This window comes from Calonectris borealis, chromosome 2 (genome assembly GCF_964195595.1).
Source record: "Calonectris borealis chromosome 2, bCalBor7.hap1.2, whole genome shotgun sequence".
In the NCBI taxonomy this organism is placed as follows: domain Eukaryota; kingdom Metazoa; phylum Chordata; class Aves; order Procellariiformes; family Procellariidae; genus Calonectris; species Calonectris borealis.
The window spans coordinates 45168098-45187369 of NC_134313.1; the positions used below are offsets into that span (position 1 = coordinate 45168098).

At 34.1% G+C, this 19272-nt stretch overlaps 1 protein-coding gene across 8 annotated transcripts in view; it reads left to right on the forward strand.

The window, feature by feature from the left end:
• Positions 1-19196, forward strand: part of RB1CC1 (RB1 inducible coiled-coil 1) — a 78138-nt gene extending 58942 nt beyond the window's left edge. For 5 of the 8 annotated variants that reach the window (XM_075141859.1, XM_075141860.1, XM_075141861.1 and 2 more), the window contains 9 exons: positions 1467-1626; positions 3830-3938; positions 4058-4298; positions 8100-8151; positions 9505-9552; positions 12830-12888; positions 14713-14849; positions 17795-17865; positions 18221-19196. In XM_075141859.1, coding sequence (XP_074997960.1) covers positions 1467-1626; positions 3830-3938; positions 4058-4298; positions 8100-8151; positions 9505-9552; positions 12830-12888; positions 14713-14849; positions 17795-17865; positions 18221-18298 — 955 coding nt within the window. In that variant the 3' untranslated portion in view covers positions 18299-19196. Of the gene's footprint in view, positions 1-1466; positions 1627-3829; positions 3939-4057; positions 4299-8099; positions 8152-9504; positions 9553-12829; positions 12889-14712; positions 14850-17794; positions 17866-18220 lie in introns of those variants that run through there. The other 3 variants (XM_075141862.1, XM_075141863.1, XM_075141866.1) reach the window with 3 other exon arrangements.
• The last annotated feature ends 76 nt before the right edge of the window (positions 19197-19272 follow it).

The following is a 19272-nucleotide window of genomic DNA, read 5'->3' on the forward strand; positions in this document are numbered from 1 at the left end:
GCATCCTTTGCAGAATAACAATATCCTTTACTTGGCTGTCATTTGCAAACAGTCAGTAGTCCAGGCAACCTATCTCAGAGGCAGATGATGCCTGCTTTGGTTTAGTGCAGCTAACAGCCTTGGGTTTAGGCTGATGTATTAACTTGGCATTTAGATAACTTGGAATAATATGAGTGAATTTTGGTTGCTTGTAAAGTAAGGTGCAGGTGTACCTCCTCTTTACACTTCGCAAACAAACTTATCCTGTGCTTTCTTATCTTGATAGGGAGAATTGATGGCAGAAACAGAGGTAGGCGAGTATGTGCTGGATCATATGGTAAAACAAAGACTCTGTAGAAATAGCAGGAGCTGGTCGTTTCGTGGATGCCCAAACTTCTATCCAGTATGCAGCAATCAGAATTTTAGGTTCCCTGCTGCCTCCTCTCCAATTCAGTTTTCTTTCATATTCTCTGTGCTGAATCTTTCTGGTGTCTCTGAGGTTCTCTAGCCCTTAGTCTTAATAGAGAAGCTTTGCATTATGAAGCAAGAAGAATTCTTGAAGCATTTTTAGCACTAGGAGTTGTGCTTGTGAGTGTTAGTATATTAGCACATGATGTTTTGCTTTCAGCACAGCCTATCTAACATCAGGAGACCATACCTCCAGGCTGCTCTGACTAGAGAAAACCATTGACACATGTATGTAGATGTAGAGTTAGGTTTGGGGGATTTTCTTTATATTAAATATGATTCTGGTGTAGAGGAATAATAGAAATTTAAAATAATAGTTTTTCACAAAAATTGCCCGACAAAGGGATTTGTCTATCCCAGTGTTCTTCAATGGTGGTTCTTGATAACTCAAGCCAAAACACAAGAAGAGGGTAGTTAATGCTTTGGGTTCAGTGATGGAAAATATTTGGCCTGTGTAATATTGCCTGTTTCAAGAGCCATTTAAGGTCATTATCCTTCCTGCCTCGATGACTGTTGATGCTTTCCTTTCTTTATGATCATTGCTACTGTTCTCCAGATTCTGCAACCCAGAGTTTTGAGTTTCATATCTGGATTCCTTAGCATCAGATTTATTGCTGAATTGCTTTAATTATGTGAGAGTTCTGAAGGCTTTGCATTTTGACATACTAAGAATTTTCGGGGAGTTGATATGTTATTGTTCTTCTTTTTACCACTTTCCACACCTTCTGTTATGTTAGAAAAATGAAAACAAAAATCTCCCCCCTCAACAAAATTTCAAAATTGGAGCCAGTGTAGTACACTAAAAAACAGGATGCTCAAGAGTGAGAATTTGGTGAGATGCTCATGATTAAAAAGTAGAATTGAAGATTAGTAATTACTTAATTGGAATACAATATTTATTAAACATGTTGGAAAAATGTCTCAAAAAGGAACTTCTGATTTTTGTGTGTTTACTTATTTCATGTATGCTGGGACTCTGTATATGCTGCAAATTTAAAGCCGAAACATTTTCTTTTAAGTCCTCCCACTGAATCATCTGCTGAATCAAGCTTGGTTGCTGAACTTCAAGAGAAGCTTCAGGAAGAAAAAATGAAGTTCTTAGAGCAACTTGAAGAACAAGAGAAAAGAAAGAATGAAGAAATGCAGAACATCAGAACATCGCTTACTGCAGAACAGCAGGTAAAGCTGATTCTTTTTTACTTTTGCTCCCATGACAATTATGTGTTCTTTTGCTGTTTTGAAGTTGTGGAGTTGGTTAGAGATTTTTTTGCTATGTAAAACTTATGCATTCTAAATTTGTGCTATTATCTGGAGCCAGGATATGATCTGTGAATGGAATCTACCACTTAAGCATTAAAAAAAAAAAATTCCCCCAAGAAAACCCCACCTTAAATATCTGTGAACTGGGCAATCCAGATTCAATTTTTGTTATTTTGTGACTTCTTTTGCTTAAATTGTTAAGCTAGTGCTGTAGATTTTTATCCATTAATCTGTTAACTCCAGAAAGATACCGGTGAAGTATAGTTTAAGTTAACAACACAAAATTTGTGAACAACACAAAATTAATTATTTGAAATACTAATTGAGTTGGAGTGCTACTTAATGGCTTTTAAACGTTATTAGCCTGGGTAGGTGGCATTTGAGGTTCAAAGCAAATGTTATCTTTTACTTAATAAACTTAAAACCACTATGAACTCCACACCTTGATACAAAATCATATTGCACTGGATTAATAATAATATCTGTATCCACACATTTTTTCCTTTCAAAACATCTTGAATCTCTCCAATTTTGTAGATGAGTCTTCAATTCTTAAATCTCTGTTAGGAACAGCTATTATCTACGGCTTTGATTGCATTTAAACGCTAAGAAAGGATTTTCTGTTTTAAGCACCTCTACTTACTTTAGCTATGGTAGGATCAAATAAGGACAAAGAGACAGTGTAGTGATCAGCCAGCTTGGTGAATGAACGCTATGAATCACTTGGTGCAGAGAGCAGAAAATTGCAGACAGTTATAAAGAAAGGAATGTTTTTGAAATGTTTGGACTGCAAACATTAATACTGAGGTGAGCCTTACATAGTAAATCTAATAGGAATATTTCATAGATTACATTGTTAATCGTAAGATTTGTTTTTCCATCGGAATATGCCTTAGTATGCCATTTTCCTCATTACCTAATAATATTCTTTATTTGTGCAGCAGAGCCTGGAAAGGAAGGTTCTAAGGCATTAACAGCAAATTCCAGGGAAGATGGAGCCTTTTATTTAAAAAAAAAAAAAAAAGAACAAAAAAAAAAACCCAAACCAACCAACCAACCAAACAAAACCCCATAAAAATGGTGTATCAGTCAGTGCTGAAAGCTTACTGGACTGGCTGTGCTGATCACTGAATATTCTGGGTATTTACCCTCACCTTTGATGTAATTTTTTTTTCAGTAAATTCGTCTTAGAAGTGCTACTTAGGCTTGCAGTGTGTGATAGTTTTGTTATGCAGACATATACCAAAGGCCGCTATGTACTGTGTAAGGTGTGTAGCCTGCCAAATAGCTTGCATTTTAAGACAGAGAGTTGATAGGCATAGGTCAAGACAATCTTAAAATTCACCAAAAAAGTGAAATTGTAATTTAAAATATCCTTTTAATACATGGTTCTAGTTTTTGTCTGCCTCTTCAGCATAACCTTAAGAGTAGAAGGGGTGAGGGCATAATGGTTAGTAGAAGGATTGAAGAAGCAGAAAGATTTGTCAGACTGATACCGAAGGATATGCTACCCTCTTCTATGTTCAGTTATTCAAGCTATTAGTCAGGATTCCTATATGACTTCTGCATTAATTAGTTGTTCACTGAGGAATGAATGCATAACTTGAAATGTATTTTTAATTCAGATTCTAGTATATTACTCTAGTTTATTAATAATGATATTTTTCTTTTTTGTTACATGTACATGCAGTGCAGCTTTGTCTTAATAACCATTTTAATCCTTAAAGTAACTGTTTTTAATATAAAATGTGCAACTGTCTGACATTACCTGGAATATAAAGCATTGTGTTTAAAAAAAAAAAACAACTTACAAATTCCTATTTTTTAATGATGCTTTATAATAATACTACATGTGTATATTGGGCTTGGGGGAACCAGAGGGATAAAAATTAAAAAAAAAAAAAAGGAAAAAAATTGTTACAGGGAAACCTCAAAACAAAATATACAGACATTTTATCTCTTCACCAAAGTAATATGTAAACAAATTTAATTCCTTGTTTAATTATAATTTAGGTGTTGAAATGCCTGATACCTTTTTGTACTTTTTTGTTCTAGTAATGTGTTTTGCATTACATTTATACAGTACATTTGTTATTTCAGTAATATTTCTTTCTGTTTTCAGACTAACTTTAACACTGTTCTGGCAAGAGAGAAAATGAAAAAAGAAAACATAATTAATGATCTTAGTGACAAATTAAAAATGCTGACACAACAGCAAGAAAAAGATAAGGGTAAGCAAAATTCTGAAACGGTATTCACCTTTTCTAATAGGACAATTCCATTCGCCACAGATTGTTTTTATCCTTAGTGCTGCTGTTACTAAAAGAATTTTTATTTACTTGTGTCATAGATTTGATTGAAACACTTTCTGAAGATCGAGCTCGCTTACTTGAAGAGAAGAAAAAGCTTGAAGAAGAAGTTAATAAACTGAGAAGTAGTAATTTTTCTCCGTCAACCTACTCAGTGGCAGCTTCAGAAGCTTGTGGAGCCTGCGCAGCTGATATTCCCACTGACACAGACAGATTGGTTTCTGACATTGCAGCTGAAGGGAGAATGGACTCCACGATGGAAACCAGTATGATGGCTGTGCAGTAAGTATGGGGCATTGTAGCAGAAATACACAAAGCATGCTCTCGTTCTTTAAATGTGTGCTGTTGGGTGTTGTGAAGTACAAATGAGCATGTTTAACACTCCTTCTGCCTTTGATGTTCTTGCTAAAAATATTCTTTTAAATGCATGCATACAATTATGGTGTCATAATCATCAGAAATGTGTGGTTTTGATGACTTAGAAGTATGCAACTTAAAGGTGAAACTTGGCCCCACAATTATGAGATGAAAAAATAGACCTAAGTATATGAAATGTAAGTCAAACGGGAGAGGAACAATTGTAATAGTGGCCTAGAATGAGCTGGGTGGCTGCATGTTACTGGCATATCTTTTGAACAGTGGCTGGCTTGCATTTAAAAACAAACAAACAAATTTTATGATTGTTTGTGTACCTGTCTGCTGTAAGATAGCATAATAACATTCCTTGATAAAGGGGAAGAGGCGATAGGTATGCTTGGTAGAAATTAGGCTGAGTCCTCAGGATTCCAAACAAATAATGGGACTGAGGCTGATTAAGTGGCCTTGATGGATTGATGTTTTGTATTATTGGAGAGAAGGACAGGTATTCAGCATCCCTTTGTTTGTATAACCTCTGAATCATCAGTACTGTCAGCTGTGATGTACTGCTGACTTACTAGAAGGCAGTGATGGGACTGGAAAAAACTTTGCAATGGTTTAATCCATGACTTGAGGAAAGCACCTAGAGCAAGCAACTTACATACTTCGAACAAAACTTTTCACTTAAAATTGGTTCTTTTGTGTTTGGATCTGGATTTACAACAGATTCAAATAATGTTATGTTGATATCACACACATTTAACTTTATAACCCTTTCTTTAAGCAGGGGCTAGTTTGCAGGTAGGTGTCTGAAGCTGAGTTGAAATACTGAGGTGATTATAGAGATCAGGGGGAGCTTACGGAGTTTTGTTGCAGTCATTGACTTCACTATATTCTTTATTTTGGGTACCCTACAATAGCAGTTACTTTGGTATTGGCGTATAACGCCTTACCTAGTAAGTTAAGAGTCTACATGTAAAGCTAGTAGACTCTGATCTGGTCTCAGTACATGACTATGAAGTCTTCTGAACTTAAATAATTCTGACTGGTACAAAGTTGGTCCTGTTGGTTGTTGTCAGGAATCCAGACTACTGCAGATGTATTTTCTGTTTTTTCAATACTGACTTACATGAAAATGTACATCAAGTTCAGAGCCTTGATTCTTACTTTAAATGTACCTAAAGTAATTTTGTGAAGGTTTTTGAATAGTAAAGACTGACTGATGCCCCAAGAGAGCAGGTTATGATGATGCATGCAAAAATCCTTTTTTTTCCCCTTTCTTTCAATATTCTTAACAATTTTCATAAATTTCTCTTAACAAATGTAGAATGTTAGGTTTAAAAATTCTGTACTAAAATAAGCATATTCTATTACATGTACTTTCTGACTAGAATAAGACAAAATGAATAGCACCTGATATGTGTGCATTAAAATAGGACTTATTGCTGGAAGATACTCAGCTATTATCATGCTGAGTGCAGTATAAGAATCCGTTCAGAGTGGGAGAGAATTCAGAAAAAAAGGATGAAGAAGTTTTATCCAGGGCATTCCAATTGTTTTTTTAACTCCATATAGAAACCAGGGAAAACGAAAAAAAAATTAAAAACCTACAGTATGAGTATGTTTCTGCTATAGCAGCCTAAGAAAACTGAAATAGTCAACATTTACTATTTTTTACTAATTAATGAGAATTGTTCTTTATGCTAACACTTTCTACCTCCTTGTGGTGGAAGATTGCATTTCTTTAATTCTTTTATACTAAGAATACTGATTTTAACATCCTTTTCTGCCATATCTAAGGAAATTTGGATTTGAACTGGAAGGCACTTCTAAATATTAACAGTCACATGGAATGTTTTCTTTTATGCTTTTACACCTGCAGTAGTTTTTTAATAGACTTTGCAATCATAACTGAAGTATTAATTGTCAGATTTCCTCTCTTCTCGTAATCCTCCCATAGAATTTCTCATTTGTAAAGTTGATAAATATCACAGGCTGTGTCATGTTTCCCTGAATAAACAGCAAGCCTGCTTTGTTCTAGTTAATTCAGTACAATGAGATGTTTTGGGAAGACAGATCTTGTGATCTTACTTTAAATAAAACAAAAGTTCATGTGTTCTTACTTCCTTCTTATTTCTGAGGCTTCTCGAAATATATGTCTGATTTATGCTTCAGAACTGTACAGTGTAATGTTTGTTGTATTCATTTGCAAGGAAAAAAGCTTAGAATCCCAGATTAATTTAATTATACCCCTAATATGATTAAAGGTTTATTTTTGCTCATTAAGAACACTTACCTGAAGAAATTGGCTGCATCTTTGAATCACCCACTTGATACAGCTTGCAAATTTGTACTGTTGTTGAAAGGAAAGCAGAATAACTGATTGTAAGCTCCAGGTTGCTACCCCTTTACCTAGAATCTTTGTGGAAGATCATTAAGCAATTGCAACCTATGCATTTTCTCATTTTTGTGCCACTGGCTTTTTGAACAATCCCAGACTTCTGCTTGCCTCTCACAGAAGTAATGAACCTGACTGGGAAACACACAAATGGAATGAGGTTTTGCCAGAGAAGCAAAAGCAGGGTTGTTACATATACTTACATTCACTTTAATCAGTGCACATCACAACCGACGCCGCCTAACCCAGAATAATATACCCAAAATAACTTTGTGGAAGCAAGGACGAAAACAGTTGTTGTTTACCAAACTAAACTTGCACTGATAATCAATAAAACACTGATATACCCTGTCTTTAGAAGGAGAACTATTTCTTACAGTAATCATTCTAGTCCTGAACTTTCAAGGCAGGTTTATAAAAAAAACTCGAAAAGATAAGCCTGGGGAAAAAAATTTTGGCTGAATGTAGTAAAAGTCAGGAAATAAATAGGCAGAAATTATTACAGGTTTCTGTTGACGTCTTCCTATTACATGAGGGCTAAACAGCCTTTTAACTGAAACGCGGTAATGATTATCATGGCTTAATTATAATCCGTAAGTTCTACTTGGCATTTTGCTTAGATTTATAGCATGTTTTGTCAGACTGGATGAATGGACTATATGTCCAAAAACTTTCCCATTTTCTTTTCTGAACCAAACCAGTTTGGACTACAAAATATATTGTTTCTTCCCTATTAACCTGCCTTTAAAAATATTTTTTAATTGCATTAGGAATTACTCTCTGTGTTGTTAAGATATTTCTTATTAGGATGCTAGCATTATCTTTTCATGCCCCAGTGCTCAGTTTATCTCACAGATAAACAATTAGCCAGTTCACATTAGTGTCTCTCTACCAGAGAGTCCTAGGGCACAGAGCCTTTAAACTACAAAGATTAGGAAAATACGACATTGTAGAGCTGAACCGCAATATCAGGGGTTAACTGCCAAAGCATTTGGAGCTGTATCTTTCATCTTAATGTTTTGAAAATAATGCAATATATGCCCAAATGTTCCCATGTAAATTTATAAACTGATCAGTGACTGAAAATTTACTGGCTTGTTGCAACAAAGTAGCTCCTTGGTTTTAAAGAAGAAAAAGACAAAAAAAAACCCCAGAAACCTTCTGCCTGAAATGTCAATGCTGATTCTTAAGGTATCTTTCTGTGCTGTTCCCTCTGTGCTAGCAAATATGTGGCACTGCGTGAAGATGGGGGGACGATGGGAAAGATAATTTTTGATCATGAAAAAAAAAATTATTTTAACCTATCCATTTTCTTCTTTCTCTTTTAGTGAAAATGTCCATATGTCTGAAGAAAAACAGAGGATAATGTTGTTAGAAAGAGTGAGTAGATTGTGAGGTTAAACATTACAACTAAGTACTTACAAATACGTATGTGTGAAGTTGTGCTGTGGTCAGTTATGTACTCTGATGAATATAGTCTCTGCAAGGCTTACAAATATCATTCCAGGGAATGTTTTTTCATTGTACTCGTTTCAGATCAGTATAATTCGTTGAAGTAATTCAAAATAAGTATTAATACATTATACTTATACTTTGCCTAGCTTAAAGTTTGTTTATTCTGTTTATGTAGGCTTCAGTATGAATGAGTCAGGTATAATAGTTCTTCTTAGGAATGACAGGTCATTGATCTAGGGAATGCAAAAAAAGTTTTGATTACTTTTTCAAATTAAGGCATCCAAAGCAGCTGGACAGGAATTAAGATTGATTTACCTGTTTCTCTTGGAAATGGGTAATTTCTCCTCTTAAGCTGCTACTACTTAGATCATTTTAATTCTACCTGGGATGCGTTATAACCTTGACAGTATTGCTTCTGTAAAAAGTGAAATAACACTTGTTATCAATGTGCTAAAAATTACAATTTTCTGAAGTTAGTCATGCTCCTGCAGGCTAAAGGGGGGTTTATACGTCGCCCCCCCTGCTTCTCCCAAATATACACCTTAAATTTTCACTTCTGTTACAACTTTTATTTTGAACATAGCTTTCAATGTATGCTGAGTAATTGAACCTTTTTGATGAAATAAAAGTTGTTATTGTTGGTAAAAGGCTAGATTAACCCTTAGTAGTTGCACTGGAATCTTTCAGATTCTAGTACTTTTTAACTATCCAGTTGTATCTAACTCCATTCCAGTTGCCTTTTTCTTGCTTCTTCAAAGTTGACCTTAAAAAAAAAAAAAAGAGTGTCTTTAGCCTTCAGCTTTCTAGGATCACTTAGACTAAAATCTGTGATCAGTTAGAGAACATGTGTATTTTCTGTTAATGGATTGTGGTGCTGTGTGATGCAAGTGGCTGGATGTTTCTGACTAAAAGCACTTACATGCTGTATCTGTCATCTGCTTACAAAGGATTTGTCATGTTTAGAAACTATAAAATTATATTACATTTCTTTTGCTGTTCTAGCAGTGAAATGTTTTTCTAACTTAAGGAGAAGGATGAGGATAAGTATGGAGATAAGCATAGCTTAGCACTGGGTTTTGTAGCACTGGGTAGTTGCTAGAGTTCAAATTTTTGTCACGTCTGTTCAAAAGATGTTTTGATATTGTTTTAAAGCTGAAAGCTGTAGTAAATAGGTATACTGTATAAGTAGTCTGGCTCTGGTCATATTAAAACTTTTAAAAAAATGTTTATACTATATAAGGTGTATTAATCAGTTAATCAGATAAGATTTTCTTTCAGACTTTGCAGTTGAAAGAGGAGGAAAACAAGAGATTAAATCAAAGATTGGTGAGTATTTGTGCAATGCATGTTTTAAGTCTCCTGAAAAAATAAGAAAAGCTTAGAAATGTTAAGTTTGTTAAAATCTAAAAATGTCTTTTATTAACTTCAGAAATGTTGTAAGTATTAAGGCAAGTGGCAGATAGGTAACCTGATAACCTTTCAGAGGTACGTCAACTTAGCAGTCTTCTCAGGAAAAAGATTCACAGGATTGGAGAGAAAGAGCGTTCTTCCCAAAGAACACAGACCATCCAGGCTTGGGGTAGAGGGAGTGGCATTTCAGTGGTGCTGTGTTTTTCAACAACAAGTAGACTGAAGGCCAGTTTAGAAGAATGTAAATATGCCTGCAAGTTAAGCATAATTAGGAGTGTTAGGAATAACTTGGAGATTGTTTTTTGAAAACTGCACCTGTCATTTTTGTAAGGTGTGAAACTTTAATTCTGCCTAGCAACTGGAAGTATAAACAGCCATTGTCTTAAACACTGAAATAATAGTCAATGCCTATGGAACGAAAAAGAATACAGTGACGGAGTTCCCTTGATTCCTGTGCTATGAATCCTTCTCCTTTTATTTATCCACAGTTTATCCTTGCCAGCAGGTCTCAACCTTAAGTCTTAAAAAAATTACTGTATGTATGGGAAATAGACATGTCCTTCCGTAGTTTATTGGTTGGACTGGCCATGGAGATGTCACTTTCTTTAAGTGACAGGTGATATCTAGGAGTTTGGTAGGAACTGGTATCTGTGGAGTTGCAAGTTACATTTCATAGCAAAAGTGTTTGAGTTTCTCCAGTAGGAGCTGCCATTTTTCTGTCTGGGGTAGGATTGAAATTTACTGTATAATTTACTCCTGCTACATACTCAGGTATGAAATTGCTTTTTTTTTCTTTTTTTTTTTTTCCCTTCCCAAAAATGCACTTTCCATGCCACATTAAAACCTGTCCATAATAACCCTGCTAGTGCAGGGTGTAAGAAAGGATTGCAAAATATCTAAAAGCATGTTTTGTAAAAGAGGATTTTTTTTATTCAGAATGCCAGTGAAGTGCACAAAAGGTATTTCGGTGTAGTTTTTACAATAAATCTCAAACACACTGACAGTCTTCCAAACCCCTCTGTAGATTTCCTGAATTAGACTCTTGATCTCTTGTCATCTCAGAGTAAAATGAAATTGAAGAAAACCCAGCATTATACAAGACAAATACAAAATTCTTTTTTGTCGTTATGATTAATACTAAGCCACATAAGAGAAATTAGCAACTCATTGGTGTCTAAAGCAATTCAAAATTTGTTTCTAAATGGGCTTAGGAACATATATTTTCAATTTCTTACTTATAAACTGGTCATTTTGTAGATAAAATAAACTATTTTTATTTCTTGTCTCTTCATCCTTCTTTCTCCCCCTGCTTCCCAATACCCTTCTAAAACAGAAATATACGTCAAAACTTAAATAACAGTATTTATTTCTCTCTAGCTACTTCAGATAAGGAACCCAGAAGGGGTTCTGCACAATAAAAGAAAATCTTTTCAGGTCACTGACTTCTGCAGCAAAACTTGTGGGTTACCTCTGCAAGCAATAAAAGATAAAAAGGAGCTCCTTTGAATATGAGGAATGTTATTCCAGGATTTTTGGTTTTTTATATAAATTATTGAGAAAGGAAACCTTTTTTCTGTTTAATGGCTATTAGAACTCTAGTCATAAAATAGTCTTTACTGAGTTTTAATGGAAATATTCTTAACATTCTAATTTGTTTGGTTTTTCTTAAAGCTAGAAATTTAGGAAAAATACAGAAATCAAACTAGTTTGCATTTTAATTTAACACTTATTCCAGTTCTAAAAAACAGTAAGAAAAACTTTGGTCTTAACATCTGAAGAGAGCTGTCAAACACTTTAGTGAACAATCTAAGCAAATTATACACATTTGACAACTTCCATGTTAGCTGCAACGTTTTCAAGAAAGAAAACTACAATGTGAATAAGTCAAAGAAATGTAGTCTCTAACAAAAAAAAAAGTTGATCTGAAGTTGGACTTCATAAAGAAAACTGCTGAAAGTGTCATCAGAAGTTGAGAGCTTTTTGTGCTGTACCATATTCAATTTGGACTCATTCTTTGAAGAAACGAAGAAAACGAGCTGTGAATAGGCTTCAAGCTCACATTAAGACAGGCCGATACTGTTTCCAGGGGAGTGGGGGGGAAGACTGACAATAGGAAATACGCTGTAGGTAACAATATTTGAGTTGCAGCTGAAAAGTCATGTGCTGAACTTCAAGTATGAGCAATCTAGATTTGAATAGCATGTGTAAATGGTCCAGGAAGTAGGAACCTATGGAAAAACTGCAAGACCTTTAATCAGAGTTTCTACAGGGCAATTATGAATTGTCTTCTGTAAGGAGGTTACCAAAGGGTAGTGAAATGTACACATTTACATCAGATCAGCTTCTCTATCTACTTGCCTATGTGTGGGCTATGTATCCCTTTGTAGATACAAAGTAGCATTACTCATTTTCTTTTCTTATTATCACAATTACTGTAGAAAGTGTATGTACATTTATATTCATTTGTAGATCTAGTTTATCCTATTGAAGTTGGTTGGTTCATGTGCCAGTATTAATTAGTTAATTAATGTGCCAGATTTAAAGGTAGTTATCATGCATATAGGAGATAGGAATTATGTCCAAAACCTTACACAATTAAGCCTTTGTTTGGTCATAGTAAATTTGACTGCAGTTTTGTTCCAGGGAGTGCTGCTCTGTCTGTTACAGTAAGCTTTAGATTATGTGACAGTCCTTAGTAAAACTGAGAGACCATATCGAGTTTAACATTCAGAGTTCAATTGCAATAAATATGTTTAACCTCCAGTGTTTTACCATCAGCCTTTTTTAGAATGCCAGTGGCTTCTGTGTTAGAGTGCACAGCTATATCATAGGTCTTGTGTATGCTCAGAACAGATCTTCACTGGCACTGATCTGGAAAGGACTTCTCAGTTTTAAATAATGAGGGAGAAGTCAGTTATGTAAGAAATTTTGTAATCAAAGGTAGCTATTTAAAACAAAACAAAACAAAAACCCAAACACACCACCAGAACCACAAAGAAACAAAAAACAACCAAACCTGCTACAGAACAGGATGACAGAAAGGTGTAATGTTTTCTTGAATGAATATAAGATCTGCAAGAACAGACACTGTTTGAAATCAATAATAAATCATTTATCTTAACCATATTGTTACCTGCAATGTACATTTCATCATAGCTTGCCAATACTTTATAGCTTTTCTCTTTTTTTATAGATGTCCCAGAGCATGTCATCAGTATCCTCAAGACATTCTGAAAAAATAGCAATTAGAGAGTAAGTAGATGTTAATTTTCATATAAACAGATGGATATACCTTTAATAATAAGTATGTAGTTAATGTCACAATTCTTCTGTTCTTGCTCTGTGGTGAAAAGATATATAGGTCATCTCTATAGTTTAGCCGTCACTTATTGAACCATCCCAGGAGGGCATAAATCAATTTTTTAAACCCTTTTTCTAAACACAAAAAAGGCCTTTCTGATTCTGTATGTTGTTGGCTTTCTTGAATTCTGTGCCTGCCTTTACATGGTTCATAAGGATAATACCTCATGGGATTTCTAGAATCCTCCCAGAGTTTTCTTTTAGATTACTTTTTGTTTATCTGTAACCTTCTTGAAATCATGCTAAGAAAAAGCAGAAGGAATCCTGTTCGCACTGAATATGCGTAGTGCTCCATTATATTTCAAGAGAAGTTTTACCTTCCTGAAGTCTTCAAAATTTTTGGCTTACCTTGACAGAATGAAATGAAATTAACTCAAATATTTTGTTAGATATTATCAATCTGTTATCAACTGCATGTAGAATGGCTACTGGAAAAAGAAGTATTAATTCTTGCAAAATACGAAAGCTACAGACAACTGTTCTTAAGTAATTTATCAGTCTGATATTAATTAAGTAATATAAAAAAACTTTCTTCAAAGAAAACCAGCACAGATTATTCCTTTAATGTTTTCTGAATTACACCAAATTGCATTTTTATTGTAGCAAGGTCAGTATGTACAGAATCAGCTTTTCCTGAGAGCATCTGAGTATTCTGGCAACTCTCTTGGTAGTCTTTGGTGAGGAAAATGCCGTGAAAGAAGAATTCATCTGTCCAACAGAGATGTCTTTATCTAAGTCAATATAGTCTGTCATCATAATAAGTCCAGGCAGAAAAGCCTGGAGTATTTTTTATTTAATCTGAAAGTGAACTTTAAAAAACATGAGCTAAATTTCTCTCTAGATTTACCTATTTATCTCTGACTATGTATTTGCGATCTCGCTTTATGTAGAAGAGTTTTCCCATTTCTTTGCCACTTCCTCCCCCATCCCCAGAGTAGTAGTAATATTTATTCTTAGAGCCCTCTCATGGTCTAATGCTTAATTTGTAGCTATTTTATACTTCATTTCATTAACGGGTAAATAATTTACTTCCAACACATTTGCACTGTGAAACAGAAGTTGGAGACAGAAAAAGTTCTCTGAATTCTGTTACTGAAACTTGGCATAAGAACTTGGTGGCTGCTTGTGTCTTCCTGGTGTCAGGAAGAAACAGATTTTTGAAACTTTTTATGTAAAGTCACCACAGTGTTTCTTTTGCTTTTAACCCTTTGATCAAAGATGAACACATCATCCCTTCTTTGTCCTGTGTGCTTAAACTTTTAAGATCAGATAGCTACATAAACGTTTTGCTGTATTTTTCTGTGTTCAAATTGACTTAAGTCTAAAATATCAAAAGAGTGTTTGTAAACACTGGTACAGTGATCATTACCATAAGTATTGGTGAATAAAAATAATATAGAATTGAAACGTTTTGTTAGGTACTTTTGTTTATATTTTAAAGCAAAACTGTCAGTTCTTTTGAAAAAAATAATTTGAGCTGATGGATGTAGAAAAACATTTCAAAAACACTTTTAAAAAGGTAGTGTTTTGACTTCAGAAAATATAAAACTTGTATGATTACTTGGCATAACAAGTAGAAACATCTGTGCTGCTGTTCAACTAAGTCTCAGTCTATGCAATATTTGGGAAAAAAATTGTAGTGTAATTAATGTAGTTTTAAGGTTCTATGCTTTTTCTAGTTAAGTTCCTTGATATTTTTTTTTTTTCCCCCTCCAGTTTTCAGGTTGGCGATTTGGTTCTCATTATCTTGGACGAAAGGCATGACAACTATGTATTGTTTACTGTTAGTCCAACCTTGTATTTCTTGCACTCAGAATCTCTTGCTGCACTGGATCTCAAACCAGGTGAGTGTGGTAAGTGTCAGATTACTTCCATTTATTATCTCCTACAGATAACACTCTTAACTTTCTAACACTTAGTAAGTGATTTTATAAATATATATGTGATAAATATGAGAAGCATGTAATATAGACAGCAAAAGCTACAAAGATAGCTGACAGCTATTTGTTTTGATGCTAAACATTTTTCAAGGCAGAACATTTTCAATCAAAAATTTATATAGGTGTTAATATCTTGGAAAAATAGGGAAAAATATCTGCATCTTCAAAGCTGTAAAAAAAAAAAAAGAGAGAGAAAGTGCTAATGTTGTACACGCACAGAGTATGTTAATATGTCTATGGGGAAAACATTCCCATCAGGCTGCTTAGCTATTCAGTAGCATGAATAATAATATATAATTGTGTAGATCTCAGGCCTATTGTTATGTGGATTTATGTTTTCAATGTCTTTTTTGATCAGGAAAGTAAAAACAAAACTAAAGGTTTTTCTGTCAAAACTGCATGCTCTGTTTTTATTTTTTAATACCTGATTTTATTATGTTCTTTGAAGATTGCCTTTGGATAAAATTTGTTCTCTCTGTAGCTCATCTTCTCAAAGTGACTGGAATTTATGAACCCAAATACATGTCTGAAATAACAAAATGTAGACCACAGTAGATGGGGATTTGCAAGCAATGTTTTGCTGATAAAGTTTTTCCACCCAATTTAAATGGTGTTTAGCAGGGCTCATAAGGGTTTCTGTATGTTTTGCTTATGTTCAGGTTCATGGCACATTTCCATTTTTCCTCCCTTAATCTTCATGTTACTTGTTGGCTATTTTTGGCAGCTATGTAAATTTAGTTAAATTGAAGTATTAATCTTTTTTAAATGAGGAAAAATAACAATGCTTTGTGCTAAACTATGTGCTACATTAGATTCATGTAAACGTCCTTAAACTATCATACTTAGTATTTTTTGCAAACCCACCCATGCTCCCAACTTTGTTGCAGAAATAGACGTCTAAGAACATTTTGTATTAATTCTAATTTATCAGTAAAAGTTTCTGTATGTTATTGCATGTCAGAAGCTGTCAACTTACTCTCAATGAGCAGACGCATTGTAGATTTCAGTTATGATGAAAGATGATAGCTCTTAAATAATTGTGTAGTCTCCAGAAGACCATCAAGCTCTAACTGCATTCTGAGACTGCTGAAGAATCTGTCCCATATGTGTTCCCTGAAACATACGGGAGGAACTCCTATCTTACTTATAGATGTAATACATTCTGAACTATGGCATTAGTAGTGCATACATAACTATGTGATAATATGATTTATTTTCTTACTATTGGTTTACATATATAGGGTAAAAGACATGTCAGTTTGTATATTACTCTGAGTACACGATTCACTGACCTGTCTGTTTTCAAATGGACTTAACTTGCTTCATTCCTTACCACTTGCTAACCAGAGTTAGTCTCAAATTTGAGAAAACTGCACATAAAACAAACACGAAGACTTACCATTTGCTTTAGGAACACATTTGTCTCTAGCTCAGTACTTCAGGAAACCATGTTTTGATTCTATTTCTGCATCAGGGAAGTGGGGAAAATGAAACCCAGAACACTAGTATTATTTGTGATAGATTAGAATTGGCGTGGACCTAGGTGCTACAAATTATTGTTTAAGGGCTGCCAAAATGTTGCATCTAAATCTGACCTTTTGTACCAACATGTACATATCAAGTTAATAATCTTGTATAGATCCACCTAAGGGTTAAGTGTCAGGGATTTAGGCTATTGTAGGTTGTCTCTACCTACATTAAGAGCACTTAGAATGCTATGACAACACTGAAATTGGTTGAGGACTGCATGGTTTCTGTGTTGTCCCTTATCTTCAGGATATGGAAGTTTTCATTTGCAAATGTAAGGAAAAAAAACCCTGCGTCTTTCTCACTATCTTTGTTAGATCAATGAAGTCTGTCAGTCACACAATTCCAAAAAACTTAAGTTAGTTGTAGAGTATTCAGGCCAGATATGAATACTTTGCACTGATTTGTAGGAGTGTGGAGTAGAACAGAATCTGCTCCATTATCAATAGCCAAATGAATCCTGAAAGGTAAGATTAAAATTTCAAACTCTGGTTCTTGAGTGACTCATGTTCTAGTCACTAGATACAGTATCTCATAAATAGTCACACTTAGAAAAGGATTGATTTTAGTATTATGCAGAGCACATGTGAGATGTTCCTTCTGTCTGTTTTGATATTTTCTTCGTGCCATGATTAGTGATAGTTAGAAAAGACCAAAGCAAGTAAAATGGATATACTTTCTTGGAATACAAGGTAAATATGCATTTCCCTACTGTTACAGAAAAGGATACAAGCTGAAAGTGTATTTATGCCCCTTTGTTGCTCTTTTGTCCTGTCAGTTTATTATTGAGGTTTTTAACTTTTCTCCTTTCTGAACAGTATCGGGTATTCTCAAAGACTGCAACCAAAACTAGCAGACTTGCAGGGCTTTAAAATTATTATTTATGAGTAACTAATTTCCATCACTAATACAGAAAAATAATCAAATGTTTCAGTAAGGGCAATAATAATAGCTGAGTACAGAAGACTTTATATCCCTTGAAATACTTCAAGAAATTCTTACCTTAAATCAGACCAAAAGGTCAAGCTGGGTTGACTAGAATAATTTTGAATCATTAAATGAATTTCAGTTTTGATTTGCTTTTGTCTTCTCTAATGTTAACTTTTAAAACAAAATTTAAACTGAAAAATCAATTTTTTTGTTTGAAAATGCCAGTGACCTGTCTTGACATCTGATCTTATTTAATTTTTGTTAATTTATTAAAAAAAAAGTTTTTTTGGAAGAACTTCTGCTTTCAATGAAATCACTTTAGCAAATAATCTTTAACCATATTGAATGTAATACCCTGTTACCTGTAGTTGATTATCCAAAATAATATATGGTCTCTTTAGCTTCAGGTGCATCTAGGAGACCTTGGGTGCTAGGAAAAGTGATGGAAAAGGAATATTGCCAGGCGAAAAAGGTAAGGAAATAGGAATGGAAAATCATCTGATAAAATTAATAGAGAAAAAATAAGATTTAATGTTTGTAACAATTGTGAAAAGTACTCTCTGCATAAGTGAGATGAAACTTGTCCTAGGTTCTGCCATTCCTCGTCTGGTTTTTAGTCAGTGAATAGCAAAAGAAGGGGAACTAGCAAAAAGAGTAAGTGAGCAGTGGCTTCAGTAGTTCTGTCCATACTGCCCAGAACCTTGCCAGACTCCAAAGGGTCTTGTAAATGCTGAGAGGTGGGAATCAGTTTCAGCTTAAAAATATAAAAATCAGAGGAATAATCCCACATTTCTAATGTAATTTGATTTTTTTTTTTTTTTTTTTAGGCACAAAACAGATTTAAAGTTCCTTTGGGTACAAAATTCTACAGAGTGAAAGCAGTACCATGGAACAAGAAAGTATAACACAACAAAATTTTAGTTCCTTCTGTCTCCATTCTTTTTTGACTTGTCCTTCAGTGCTCATTCATCGCTCCAAATAGCAGGCCATCTTTTTATACTGAGGTCATGTGACAAGATACGTCATTGATGTACTGCTTTTACTTTTTAACAGGTCACATTTTAGAAACAAGAATTTCATCAAAAACTCTGGCCCTAACTGTTACAATTTTTTTACCCAGATAACTTTAGGAGTGTGGACCAAATGAGTTCATTTTCTCAAAGGGCAACCACATGAAACATGGTTTGTTAGCCATGTTAATTGCCTGTTAAATATACATTAGCTTGTATTTAGATGTTAAATGTTAGTTACCATTATTACCAGCATACGTCCTTTTGTGAAATCATTATCAAAGTACTTGCACTCTTTAACAGATTCTTTATATGTGTAAAATTCATCAACTATTTAAAGAGGAGTGTTCATTGCATGCAGATAATCATATAATTTTTCTTCAACATGAGTTTGCCTCAGTAGATGAATAAAAATAACTACTGCAACTTGTTTCATTACATGAAAATGCTCTTTAATGTTAAAAAAAAACTTGTAATTTGATAGACTGATTTTGAAAATCAGTCACAGTTAGATCTGCAATCTTCAAAAGCACTTTCGATGGATTGATCACACAGATTCTGAAGGGAAGACACCTGTGCCGTTTGTTCAAAGTTAAGCACTTGTTCTTCCCAGCAAAACAGAAATCTTGTGTTAATCTATTTAGAAAAATCATATTGATGAAATTGTATTTCATGGTTGAGTTTCAGGAAAAAACTCATTGTACATTAACCATACAAGAGTCATTTAAGTAACAAATTATTGTAATTGTAAAAGACATGTAGAATTTTAAAACAATAAAGATTTGAAACTGTATGTGTTTGAAGTATTTGTGTGCCTTTTAAATACTATCTATAATATTTATTTCATGTTAATCTGTTGCAGCTTCTCT